The following is a 14,104-nucleotide window of genomic DNA, read 5'->3' as shown; positions in this document are numbered from 1 at the left end:
CCCCCCCCCAGTTACTTTTCTTAGCTGTTGCAGATGCGCCGCTGCTCTCCCTTGGAGTATGGACTCTGCGGCCTCCAGGATAAAGTGTCAACACTTTGGAATGCCTTATGAGACCCTGGTTTTTATTGTGGTAAACCATGCGTAGCCAAATGTATCGTTTTAATCGCTTTTAAGCGTACGGTTCGGTGGCGTTCAGTGCATTCTTCTTGTTGCGCAGCCATCGTCGCTCTGCATCTCCAGAACCCTTTTCACCTTCCCAAGCTGAAGCTGTGCCCAATAACACGAAATCTTTCCCCCCTTCATCTCCCCCGGCCACCGGTAACTGCCACTCTACTTTCTGTCACTTGAGTTCGACTACTCGAGGTACCTCGTGTAAGTGGAGGCATACAGACGTTCTTCTGTGTCTGGCTTATTTCGTTTAGTCCGCATCGTGTCCTCAAGCGTCAACCATGATGTAGCATGTGTCAGAACCTCCTTCCTTTTTAAGGTTAAATAAAATTACATTGTATATACAAGGTGCATCCTTTCCCCAAAATGCTTGGGACCAGAAGTGTTTCAGATGTGCGATTTTTTTCAGGTGTGGAGGAATTTGCGTTGTACTTACCAGTTGCGTTCCCAATTTGAAATGCTCCCGTGAGCATTTTCTTTACCCTTCCAGTCAGAGCTCAAAAAGTTTAAGATTTTGAGTTTTGGGATGAGCATACTTAACCTGTATGTATACTGCATTTTGCTTGTTCACTCATCACTGGACATGGATTGCTTCCACCTTTGGGCGATTGTGACTAGTGCTGCTATCTTAGGAAATTTTGATATACTTAAAGCCATAATTTAATTTCTATTTCCCCACCTTTGGCAATATTATTCTTGGTCTGACAGCTACTCAACCTTCAAAGCCTGGCTAAAGACTCATCCCTTTGCGGAAACTTGTAAGCCATTTTGGGTAGCACAAATCCTTTCTTCCCTTATGCTCCCAGGATGCCATTTTCATATATCTCTGGCAATGTAACATATACCTCACCTGTCAGTCACCTCATCTGGAATTTGAATCCTACTCTCAATCCCCAGCCACCACACCATATTACAAAGGTTCTCAATAAATGTTTTATTTCAACAAATAATGTGCTTTCACTTTACCTGCAACTAGATGCTGGAGATTAATGATAAAGCAAATAATCCCTGTACTTCGTTTTTTAAAAATGCCAACTCTCACAAAATCATCTTTAGTTCATCACTACTTGTGGAATAAAGTTCAAATTCTTCGCCACTCACCACTCTTTCCGTTTTTATCTTCCAAAACCAGGCAGTTATCATCTTCACTACACTACCTTCTCTGACTTGGCCACATACTTGCACATGTCTATAGTCCGTCTCTCTACTACCATTTTTTTTTTTAACGTTTTGACTCTGAAGGGCTGAATTTCAATGCCACCTTTCATATATATGTGTGACTCTTCTAGATATCCCTGTGGTCAGACTTAGTTTGTATTACCCTAGGATATCTTTGTCATAGGTTTACATGTCTGTTCTCTGGATAGACAGGAAGAGTGTCAACCCTAGGGTAGGAACAAAGCCATCTTCAGCATCAGGTACCACTGTTACAGTGCTTTAAACATAGTGTTGTTTAATATTTAGGAGGGTCAGAACATGCTGTATTTGGAAGAGGAATTGAGTTTTCCTCAAAACTAATCTGTATTACATTAAAAGAACAGAAAGTAAGTTTTTTTTATATGATAGTGTGCTTTACCTTTTGAAACAAAAATACCAGCTTTATTTAATATATATGTGTTTCCCTTTTCCTGAAGCCTTGAATAGTGAAGCACCTCATTTCTGTGTTCTTATTTTGCTTCTTAAGTCCTGTGACTAATCTGTCAGTTTTCAAATTCCCTACAGATATTGATCTTTGGATTTTAGCCTGCATTTTCTGATTTAACATTTTCCAATCTTAATAATACATAACAACAATAAAAGAACTGTATTTGTTGACTGGAATGTGTTAAATCAAGAAATTTAGTTTAAATTCCAAAGACCCAATTTTTCTATATTCCAGGCATTTTGCAAATCACTTTATAAGCATTCTTTGATTTAATCTTCCCAGCAATTTTATGAGCTATAGTGATGTCTTAATCTGATTTTTTTAAAGAATAACAAAAAGAATGCCTAGAGGGGATAAGTAACTTACCCAAGTAACAGAACTACTAATTATGGACCTGTCTGACCCTAAAACTGATGATCTTTAGCCAATATACTGACTTATCAGGCATTTAGATTCTTTTACTGCCTGTTTCTTCAGTTTAGTCTCTTACATGTATCTACAGGTTCCAGAGCAGTGATGGAGAAATTAAGTACTTGCAATTAGCAGACGAGCTGATTCGTCCTGAGAGAAACACATTGGTTGTGAGTTTTGAGGACCTGGAACAATATAATCAGCAACTTTCTACCACCATTCAAGAGGAGTTCTATAGGTATGGGTGTATTAATCTTTTTTACTTTGAATAGAATTGGAACCTGGGACGCCAACTCTTCTTAGACTGAAAGTGTTCACTTGTGAGGCAGAAGGGCAGCTGTCACAGTTATTATTTCCCTCTGAGGAGAGGCCTTTTTATAGTATCAGTGGTCTTTTTAGTAGTAATGCTCCAAACTAAATGTAGGCCCTGATGGAGCTGAATTTTTTTTCATGTGCAAATGTTGAAAAATCCTTTCTTCCTTTTTTTTTTTTGAATTGGAGTCTCTGTCACCCAGACTGGAGTGCAGTGGCCACTCCTGGCCACCGCAGCCTCTACCTGCTGGGCTCCAGCGATCCTTCCGCCTCAGCCTTCCGAGTAGCCAGAAACAGCCATGCGCTACCACGCCCGGCTGACTTTTGATTTATTGTAGAGATGAGGTCTTGCCAAGTTGCCCAGGCGGGTCTCGAACCCGCAGGCTCAGGCAATTCACTCACCTCAGCCTCCCAAGGCGCGGGATTATAGGCTGAGCCACCGAGCCCGGCTCCTTTCTTTCTATATAGTTTTCCCAATAGGAAAATTGTACTTTGTGTCATTCCATTGGTCCTTTTCCCAAAAAAGGAATAGGTGTTTATGGGAATTCTGTTCTTGCATCAAAGATATCTTTACAAATGACTTTGTTATATTCTTATTTCCTTAAGGTTTAATTTTTTCTGATTATGAAAGTGTTAAGTGTGTAGTATTGAAAATAGACAAAAGTAGGGAGATTTAAATCATCTGTATACACACTTGTAATCCCACCAGTCATAGATAACCACAATTAGCAGGTTTGTTGCAACAGATTTCCAAGAGTCTTCTAAATCTGTAAGTGCAGAGTTTTGTAAGGATGTTCTGTCATATTTTGATGTCTGTGTATATGTAATTATTAAATGTCATGTAAGGTTTCTTGAGAACATTTTAATAGCTCCACTGGTGTTTTTTTGGTAGAAATAGTATGATTAGATATTATACTTAATAACTTAGGCTTTCATTTTGTTTTTGTTATGTAGAGCAAGAAACATCTTTGTACACAAATCTTTGTCTGCATTTGGATTAAATAAATGTAATCTATAAAAATAAAGTCAGGTTAAAATAAACATTGTGGACAGTTGAGAAAGAGAAATGAAGACCCAGGGATAAGGAAACACAGTCCTTTTCTTTTCCTGATGGATTGGGAGATGAAGGACTTGTCTCAGTATTTCTAGTCATAGCTGACCATCAAGAATAGTTGGAGGGATAAGCAGCAGAGTTTATTATGAAAGCATGCAGCAGTAAAAGTTGTGAAGTTCAGGAAAGTAAGACAGGGGTAAAAAATCAAGCCTGGTAGAAGCAGCTGTATCACACCTCATAATAAAGCTATATAGTAGTTCTTATTCCTGAAAGGAGCATTTTTCCCGAGGGCTTTCAGATTCTACTGCTTAAACAAATGAAGCTGCAGCAGCTATTGAAAACTTATATCAAAAGTTTCCTTCAGTCTAACCAGTCAAAAGGAGCATTTCTACCAGTTTGCTCATGTATTGGTACGTAAATACCATCTCTGTTCTCATCCATTTCTAATCAGTCAAGAATGAAACAAGGCCTGAATGTAGTGGCTCACACCTGTAGTCCCAGTACTTTGGGAGGCCAAGGCCAGATGATAGCTTGAGGTCAGGAGTTCAAGACCACCCTGGACAACATAGTGAGACCATGTCTCTACAAAAAATAAAAAATTATCTGGGCATGCTGGCTCATGCGCATAGCCCCAACTACTGAGGAGGCTGCAGTGGGTTATGATTGTGACACTCACTTCAGCCTGGGGGCCAGAGCAAGACCCTGTCTCAAAAAAAGAAACAAACAAATAGACTAGAACTTGACACTAAACAGGAGTTTGTCTTACTAGGTTGTAAAGAGCCCAGAGAAAACTCAAAATATTGAGTACCAATCATGCTGGCAAGATGATAGTCCAAGTCGAGCCAAGATCCACGTCGAATCTTGGACAGAGGAGTAGCCTACAGTGTGGGTGCTAAATGATTTATTTGAGGAAGTAAATAACTCAGGTTTGACATTTTATTTTTGGTGTGTGTTTCTGGTTTTTTTTTTTTGAATGGGCAACCTAATGAGCCAGAGGAGATTCAGAGAGACTCCCTGTCTTTGGTGTTTTTATTTGTGGTGGGATAGACACCTAAACCCAAACTAGGTAATAGAAGCGTCCTGCGCAGCTAAGTTCTAAGACTTGGTTGTGATCAGATGTCGATGGGCATTAAAGGGACTTTTAAAAAATTTCTCATTTGTTTTTCAGAGTTTATCCTTATCTGTGTCGGGCCTTGAAAACCTTTGTCAAAGACCGTAAAGAGATCCCTCTTGCCAAGGATTTTTATGTTGCATTCCAGGACCTGCCTACCAGACACAAGTAAGAAATGCTTCTTTGGGAGAACAGGAATTCACCACTTAACTGGCAGTCAGAAAACTTGAGATATTGCCTTGGTCTGCTATTGGCTAGCTGCTATTAACATCACACAAATCACTTTTACCTCACTGGCCTCTGTTCTTACCTGTAAAATCTTTTGGCTTAGGTTTGCTGCCTAAATCATGCAAAAGGTAAGTTTGTTGCTGTAAAATTACTTTTTCATGATTGGTAGTGACAATAATTGTTTAAAAAAAAAAAAGTCTTAAAAAATTAATGCTATAAAATACCAAGAGGAAAAAATACTGTTTTGCATGCACATTTTATAGAAGATGAACTTTTGTAAGAGTTATGCAGTTACCTAGGTTTAACTCTAGAGAAAAAAAAATGTTTTTCTATGGAGATGTAATTGGAAGTAGGTGAAGTGAAGCAGAATCTTAGGATTGTCACATTTTAGGACACCTTTTAGGGAAGTTTGGGGGAAGGTAGTCAAGTGAGAAAATAGGAAAACTGAGAATAGTTGCAGAAATTCTTGACTCTGTAGAAAGTTTTGCCAGCTTGAATGTATCAGTGGTTTCAGAAATTTACAGAAGAACTGGAAGTGATTATTTGAAAGCATAAACTATTGAAATTACCTTATAAAGTATTTCTGAACTTCTGAGTACAAAATTTTTTCCCATACTAACTTTATTATGAAAGTAACACATGCTTTTGCAGAAATTTTAGGTAAGCAAAAAAAATGTATTTGCATATAAGACAAATAGGATCATTCTCTTATAATTTTGATTTATTTGCTGTGCTTTATATTGATTTATTTATATATTTTGCTGTGCATGTGTATACATTGTATAATTTAGGTATGGGCATGTTGATTAAATCATTCTTGTAGGAGAGACCAAATAATACCTTGTCTCTTTATTTTTAAGCATAAATTGTCATGGGATACCCTCTCATTAAAATGGATAGGTCTCTTCGTTGGGAAATGACTGTTTGCTAATGGGACATCTGTCTTTAAACAGGATTCGAGAACTCACCTCATCCAGAGTTGGTTTACTCACTCGCATTAGTGGGCAGGTGGTGCGAACTCACCCAGTTCACCCAGAGCTTGTGAGTGGAACTTTTCTGTGCTTGGACTGTCAGACAGTGATCAAGGATGTAGAACAGCAGTTCAAATACACACAGCCAAACATCTGCAGAAATCCAGTTTGTGCCAACAGAAGGAGATTCTTGCTGGATACAAATAAATCAAGATTTGTTGATTTTCAAAAGGTATTTTACTTCTGCTTATGTCAGATTCATTCTTTGCCAATTATTCACTTCTAGGCCTTGGCAAGTGTTCATTTAGATAATGTTAAACTCAATTTTTATGTAAGTTTAGTATCATCAAAAGTGACTACAAGGCCAGGTGTGATGCTTCACACCTATAATTCCAGCACTTTGGGAGGCCAAGGTGGGTGAATTGCTTGAGTCTAACAGTTTGAGACCAGCCTAAGCAATATAGTGAGAACTTGTCTCTACAAAAAATTAGCTGGGCTTGGTGGCACACACTTGTTGTCCCAGCTACTTGGGAGGCTGAGGCAGGAGGATCACCTAAGCCCAGGAAGTCAGGGCTTCAGTGAGTTGTGACTGCCACTGCATTCTAGCCTGGGCAACAGAATAAAACCTGACTTTTAAAAAAAAGTGACTACAGGTATAAGCCTAAAATTCTTAATATATAAAAGTTTCAGTTGTCGGTATATAGATGTGTTTTAACCTTTAATAACATGTACTAGAAGTTCCTTGAAACTGACAAGATGTATTTGCCAAAGAAAAAACAATAACTATATTGTTATTATGAACTGGAGTTAAGAAAACTTTGAAGAAGTAGCAACTTGTTAATGTAAGACATTGATTTGGGGGAAAGGAAGAAGTCATGAATATATGAACAAGCTAAGATGGATGCAATAAGGATTATTTTGATTGAAGTAAAAGAGTCAGATTGGAGATCATTTGAGAGATGATTTGATATGAGGTCTGTAGGTGCTTATATTCTTAAATCTCAGGCTGAGAAGTTTGAGCCTATCTTAGGAAGCAGTGAGAATATATTTTGTTGCATGTGGGTGGTGAATTTCTTCTGTTCTTTTAAAGGACGTTTAATAGGGCAGTAGTGTGTAGTATTGAAGAGACTACTGGGCAGTAGTGATTATCTGGGCAAGAAGTGATGGATGTGAGCTATAAGAGTAAAGAGGAACTTTATGGGATATACAAAAAGGAAAGAAAAGTTGAAGCAGCTTGAGAATGGGGGAATGATAATGATTATCAGAGATAAATAATAATTAAACTCATTTTTTAGCTGTCAGTTTTCTTTTTTATTTGAGTCAGAGTCTCTATCGCCCAGGCTGGAGGGCAGTGGCACACACACACACAGCTACCCTAGCCTCAACCTACTATGCTCTGACAATCCTTCCACCTCAGCCTTCCAGGTAGCCAGAACTACAGGCACGTGCTACCACACCCGGCTAATTTTTATTTATTTATTGTAGAAACAAGGTCTCGCCAAGTTGCCTGGGCTAGTCTTGAACCTACGGGCTCAGACGATCCACTCACCTTGGCCTCCCAAAGTGCTGGGATTACAGGCTGAGCCTCCGAGCCTGGTCTAGTTTTCTTATATTGACTTGATAGCTTATAAGAAGCACATATTCTGCCAAGAGCATTGGGTAAGAGATGCTTTATATTTTTAAAAGAACATGATAACAACAAACTATATTTCAAAGTATGAATCAAGATTGAATCTTGATTTGGGGGGAATATACAGCTGTAATAAAGGACATTATGGACAACTGATACTTTTGAAGATGGACTAGGTTGTACAAGATATGTATTGTTAAGGAATTAAATAGTAATTCTCTTGTCTGTGATAAAGGTATTGTGGTTATGTAAGAGGTTGTCTTTATTGTTAGGATGAGTGCTAAAATATTGAGGTGTGAAGTTTCTTGATGTTTATAACTTCTTTCAAATATACAATAAAAAATTTGTGCATCTTAAATAATGTTAACAGTTGTGTTGAAGTGGATGGCTTTCATAAAATTCTCTTAAAGTTTAGGGGAAGATGGAACACAAAACAGATATTTACAGAGTCATTTTGAACAGAGGAAAGTATATATTTTTAAATTAGAGTAAAAATGAGGTTTTTTTAACTTTTCAAGTTGAACTTGTTGACTAAAGGGACTTTCAGGGTAGATACGTTTTTAGGATGAAACGTACAAGTCAAAAGTCTGCTAAAAGGTAAGATGGTTTAGAATATGTCAGTATTTATGGCATTTAATTTAAATTGTTTGGCATCTGAAAGGGATTTCTTCCCATTCCTGGCAATTTGTCTTCATTACAGGTTCGTATTCAAGAGACTCAAGCTGAGCTTCCTCGAGGGAGTATTCCCCGAAGTTTAGAAGTAATTTTGAGGGCTGAAGCTGTGGAGTCAGCTCAAGCTGGTGACAAGTGTGACTTTATAGGGACACTGATTGTTGTGCCTGATGTCTCCAAGCTTAGCACACCGGGTCGGTAATCTGTGGCTCAAGTTTAACAAATTCTCAGATACCTAAACTGCAGCATATCTAACTTCTCACATCCTTATCTTTTTTTGGGTGCTAATCAGAAATTGAGCAAGGAAGTAAAAATAAAAATAAATTGATTTTGCTATAAAATGAAACCTTTGGATTTATAGCTTTCATTTATTTGAGCAATTTTGGTTCTTAGCACCTTTAATATTTGATCTGTGAAAGAGCCTATCATTCAATCTTTCAGGAGCACGTGCAGAAACTAACTCCCGTGTCAGTGGTGTTGATGGATATGAGACAGAAGGCATTCGAGGACTCCGGGCCCTTGGTGTTAGGGACCTTTCTTACAGGCTGGTTTTTCTTGCCTGCTGTGTTGCACCAACCAATCCAAGGGTGAGTCTTAATAGAATGGCAAAGCTTGAGAAAGACCTCCCCTGAGGCTGCCGTAAAGTTATAGTCTTTGGAAACATCTGAGTTATCTAGTCAATGTTAAAAGTCGGGTTGGAATTTGATTCTTCAGTTTTAAAACCAAGTCTTTTCATTTCTATCTTTCTGACCTTGAACAGTCTTGTTTTCATATGTAAGCACTCGATACTTTAAGTGCAGTGATATAAAATTATCCACGTTGCTGTTTTTTGTTTTAAGTATTACAATTCCTCTGTTCTCCTGGAGGAAGTACAGATAAAAAGACTTAGTAATCTGGGAATTAAATTGCTATTTATAGGAGTGATGGACCCCTGGCAGTGTTGTTCATTATTTTGATTCTGTGTCCTAAATGGGAATTTGTAAAATAGTCCAGTGTTGGAAAAAGGGAGTAAACATAATATTCTTTTACTTCATTTACATCTTTATATGAGTGATTAACATTCCACTATGGCTCATCTCTTGAGCATTCACATTCATTTAAATATTGATGTAAAATAATGTTGGTAGCTTTTTTTTAATGTTTAACTCATTGGACAAATGGCAAACCCTTAAGTGTCTTCATTGAGTGGTCACTAGTTTGGGGAGTTCTTTTTAAAAAAAGCCTTTATAACCTCCCAGGCTGTGCTTTATAATGAATTTTTTTCTCTACTCTATTTTGGCTGCTTCTATACTAATAATTCTTCCTTTGTTCTCCACCCTCAGTTTGGAGGGAAAGAGCTCAGAGATGAGGAACAAACAGCCGAGAGCATTAAAAACCAAATGACCGTGAAAGAGTGGGAAAAAGTGTTTGAAATGAGCCAAGATAAAAATCTGTACCACAATCTTTGTACCAGCCTCTTCCCTACTATACATGGTAAGAATTCTATCCATTGTGACATAAACTTGAAATCAAAATAATAATTTTAAATAGCAACAAGTAATTCCTTTTTTTTTTTGAGTTGGAGTCTCACTCTGTCACCCAGACTGGAGTGCAGTGTCACACTCCCAGCCACCGCAGCCTCAACCTGCTGGGCTCCAGCGATCCTTCTGCCTCAGCCTTCCAAGTAGCTGGAACTACAGGCATGCGCTACCATGCCCAGCTAATTTTTGATTTATTGTAGAGACGAGGTCTCGCCAACTTGCCCAGGCGGGTCTCGAACCTGCAGGCTCAGGCGATCCACTCACCTCGGCCTCCCAAAGCGCTGGGATTACAGGCTGAGCCACCGAGCCCAGCCAACAAGTAATTTCTTAAAGCATGTGAGATCCTGAAAGATTTTAGCAGATTCAGAAGGGGTAATTTACAAAAGGATAAATATATGGTTCCACTTATTTGAGGTACCTAGAATTGGCAAATCATAGACACAAAGTAGAATAGAGGCTATCAGTGGCTGGAGGGAATAGGAGAAATAAGTTGTTGTTTAACAGATAAAGTTTGTATTTTAGATGATCAAAGAGCTCTGTAAAGGGGTAGTGGTGACAGTTATGCAACATAATATACTTAGTGCCGCTGACCTATATACTTAAGAATGGTTAAAATATTCAACCTGAGAATGCTGATTGAAAAAAAGTTGCTGAGGTGAGTGAATTGCCTGAGCCCACAGGTTCGAGACCTGCCTGGGCAGCGAGACCTCATCTCTACAATAAATCAAAAAGTCAGCCGGACGTGGTAGCGCATGCCTGTAATTCCGGCTACTTGAAAGGCTGAGGCGGAAGGATCGCCGGAGCTCAGCAGGTCAAGGTTGTGGTGGCTGGGAGCGGCCACTGCACTCCAGTCTGGGCGACAGAGTGAGACTCCAACTCAAAAAAATACATAAAAAAAGAAAATAATTAAAAATGGAAGGTCTTGAGAAAGACCTCCCCTGAAACTGCCATAAAGTTACAGTTTTTAGAAACTGAGTTTTGTTATATTTTATCACAATTTTTTTATTTTTTTGAGTTAACTGTCTATACCTTTGGCAGTTTCTTTCACATTTTCCTAACTCTTGGCTACTGGCTGCTCACTGTCAAGTCATTAAATCTCCTTTGTGTATCGAAGGTTATGACTGAATTTTTGCACCCAATGATTTATCCCTGAATTCTTCTGTCCTTGTCTTCCACATCCACTTGGAGTTATAACCAGAACTCGTAAAATTATGGGTATTTCTCTAAGGTATATATTTTCAGTCATTTAAAATTATTCTTTTTTTCTTGTCTAAGTAGGTGGTCAGTGAAATAACAAACCCTTTATGTTAATCCTTATGGACTTTAGAGTGTCTTTTCTTATCCTGAATGGGTATCAATTTTTTTTCTTTGAGTTGGAGTCACTTTTGCCCAGGCTGGAGTGCAGTGGCACACTCACATGCAGCAGCCAGGGGTAGAGCAGGGTATTTGCTTCCCTGTTGGTGAGCATTATGTTCACGTTCATGTTCATGTCATTATGTTCATATTCATGCTCATGTTCATGTCAGCGCCATTTTCTGCCTCCCAGCTCTTACCAAAAAAACGTTTCTTTTAACAGCACAGTGTTTGTTTCTTTAAGAAAATTGTACATTTCCTGAAATACTGGATTTATGAACAGTTCTTAAAAACAGCTGTACATGGCATTCAGTATCTTATTTAATTCATATCAATTCAGTTAGCATGTATTCAGTGCTGCTCACTATAGGTGATGAAAAAGAAGTGTCATTAGCTATTTCCTCAAACTTCTTTTGTTTTGTTTTTTGAGTTGGAGTCTCACTTTGTCACCCAGGCTAGAGGGTAGTGGCCGCTCCCGGGTAGGTCTCGAGCCCTTGGGCTCAGGCAATCCTCTCACCTCGGCCTCCCAAAGTGCTGGGATTACAGGCTGAGCAACCAAGCCCAGCCTCAAACTTTTTTTTTTTTTTTTTGAGTTGGAGTCTCACTCTGTCACCTAGACTGGAGTGCAGTGGCCGCTCCCGGCCACTGCAGCCTCGACCTGCTGGGCTCCGGCGATCCTTCCGCCTCAGCCTTCCAAGTAGCCAGAATTACAGGCATGCGCTACCACGCCCAGCTGATTTTTTGATTTATTGTAGAGATGAGGTCTCGCTGCCCAGGTGGGTCTCGAACCCATGGGCTCAGGCAATCCACTCACCTCAGCCTCCCAAAGATGCGGGATTACAGGCTGAGCCACCGAGCCCGGCTAACCTCAAACTTTTAATAGATCTATAAGAGCTGTCATTAGTAAGGACTAGCAAATGTGGTATGCTGTGGTGGGCATAGCTCATTTATGAAGAGGGACTCTTGAGGACTAAAGCAATGGAAAGTAGGCCCCCTAGACAAGGAAAGACTCAGGATGGTAAGCATCAGCATCTATAATACAGGATAAAGCATTGAAACAGTGGTTAGTCCACAGAGCAAGAACAAAGATCAGAAGCCAGCAATTTTTACTCTAGTTTCATGCTTTGCTTTAGCTATCTCTGCCTTTTGGTTGATAAACTCATCTTTACATTTTCTCTGGAATTGTTTACTTCATGTTGAAAAAAGGAGTTTGTCATCTGTGGCTTCTTTTTATTTCAGGCAATGATGAAGTTAAACGGGGTGTCCTGCTGATGCTCTTTGGTGGTGTTCCAAAGACAACAGGGGAAGGGACCTCTCTTCGTGGGGACATAAATGTTTGCATTGTTGGTGACCCAAGTACAGCTAAGAGCCAATTTCTCAAGTAAGTGTTTGAGGTAGTACAGCGAGAAAAGCAGTGTACATAGTTTCAGACTTGCTGAACTACCAATAATATAGTCAGTATGGCTTTACTAGAGCAGGAGGACTGTAAATTATGACTATATTGAGTATATAACTATTAAATTAAATTTTTAAATAGGATGTGAGAACATTTTACAGTTTTTTTGAAAAGGGAAAAATTTCCTATAATTCCAGTCTCACATTGAATTCTTTAATCTGTGTATAGTATCTTTGTATAACCTTTATATGTTTTTTAATACATGACTGTTTATCATAAACCACAGTGTGCATATTTCTAATTTTAATTTATCCCAAACGTTTTTCCAGTTGTCTTTTTTTGTTGGTGTACTTTAACTTAAAGGTGATTTTCTTAGCCCTGTTAAATAATTTAATAGAGTGGTTTCTTATAATGATAATAGATACTAATATAGTCACCATAGTGTATATACCATAATGTATATGGTGTTTATAATATACACCATAGTGTATATACAGTTGTGTGTTTGCTTATTTGTTTTGTTCGTTTGGTTGGTTTTGAGTTGGAGTCTCACTTTGTCACCCAAGCTCTGTACAGTGGCATGCTCATGGCCACACAGGGTTTAGATGATCCTTCCACCTCATCCTTCCAAGTAGCTGGAACCACAGGCATGCACCACCACACTTGGCTGATTTTTTTTAATTAATTGTAGAGACGTCTTACTGTGTTGCTCTGGCTGGTCTTAAACCTCTGAGCTCAGACAGTCCTCTTCTGGCTTCCAAAGAGCTAGGATTACAGGCATGAGCCACCATGCCTGGCCTATAGTTTTTGTTGTTTCCTTTGGGTAAATTGCTAGGTATAGGATTGCTGAGTCTAAATAAAAGCATCTGTAAGGTTTTTAAGTAGGACACACTTTCCAGAAGCAATGCTATAAGACATTTTATGCTAACTTCATTAGCATGAGCACTATTTTTGCTTATTTTTAGAAGCTATAAAAAATACTTGGTTGCTTTCAAACTCTTAAGAAACTTAGGGCTCAAAATAAAAGCAGCCAATTTCTGAGCACGTGCTATATTCTTAGTGCTGTATATTTGTGTTATATTTTAGCCTAGCAGCACCTAGGCAGGCATGTGTTGTTACCCTCTTTTATTCAGGGAGTCAGAAATTCTCCAAGCCTCAATAACTTACCCAACTTCTTATAGGTGACAAGTGACACTGAGCTATGAGTATAAAAATTCAGATGTAGTTGCCTGCATGATCTTCATACATCAAACTGCCTTTTTTTGTTTTGGAAATTTGTAGCATATAGAACATTTTTCGTTGGTTTGAAGTGTTATGATTAAATATTTCCTTCAAGCATATCACAAACTGAGTTTGAGATTTGAAGGCAGTAGCCTTGTGTTAAAAGAGACACTTTTTTTTACCTGTAATTCCCTGTTCTCATCTCCCTGCTACCAAAAAAGATATACTACAATGGTGCCTCTGATAACGGTATTTTGTTATACTTGATTGTCTTAGTGATAAGATCTGATATAATGATAGTTGAGCACATCTTCTTGCCTAATTGCCCTTGACTAGAGCCATCAGTATAATGTTGAATAAAAGTGGTAAGAGCAAACATCCACGTGTTGTTCCTGCTCCTGATCTTAGGGGC

General features: G+C 38.7%; 1 protein-coding gene across 1 annotated transcript in view; it reads left to right on the top strand.

Annotated features, from left to right (window-relative positions):
* MCM6 (minichromosome maintenance complex component 6) overlaps window positions 1-14,104 on the top strand; it is a 34,825-nt gene that overhangs the window by 889 nt on the left and 19,832 nt on the right. The window contains exons 2-8 of the mRNA XM_008060782.2: window positions 2,316-2,462; window positions 4,759-4,869; window positions 5,883-6,132; window positions 8,231-8,396; window positions 8,644-8,789; window positions 9,525-9,675; window positions 12,315-12,456. Coding sequence (XP_008058973.1) covers window positions 2,316-2,462; window positions 4,759-4,869; window positions 5,883-6,132; window positions 8,231-8,396; window positions 8,644-8,789; window positions 9,525-9,675; window positions 12,315-12,456 — 1,113 coding nt within the window. The remainder of the gene's footprint in view (window positions 1-2,315; window positions 2,463-4,758; window positions 4,870-5,882; window positions 6,133-8,230; window positions 8,397-8,643; window positions 8,790-9,524; window positions 9,676-12,314; window positions 12,457-14,104) is intronic.

The sequence above is a fragment of the Carlito syrichta genome, unplaced genomic scaffold (genome assembly GCF_000164805.1).
Source record: "Carlito syrichta isolate Samal-C Ts95f unplaced genomic scaffold, Tarsius_syrichta-2.0.1 Scaffold304727, whole genome shotgun sequence".
Taxonomy (NCBI): Eukaryota; Metazoa; Chordata; class Mammalia; order Primates; family Tarsiidae; genus Carlito; species Carlito syrichta.
This window is presented reverse-complemented; position numbering and strand designations above follow the sequence as displayed.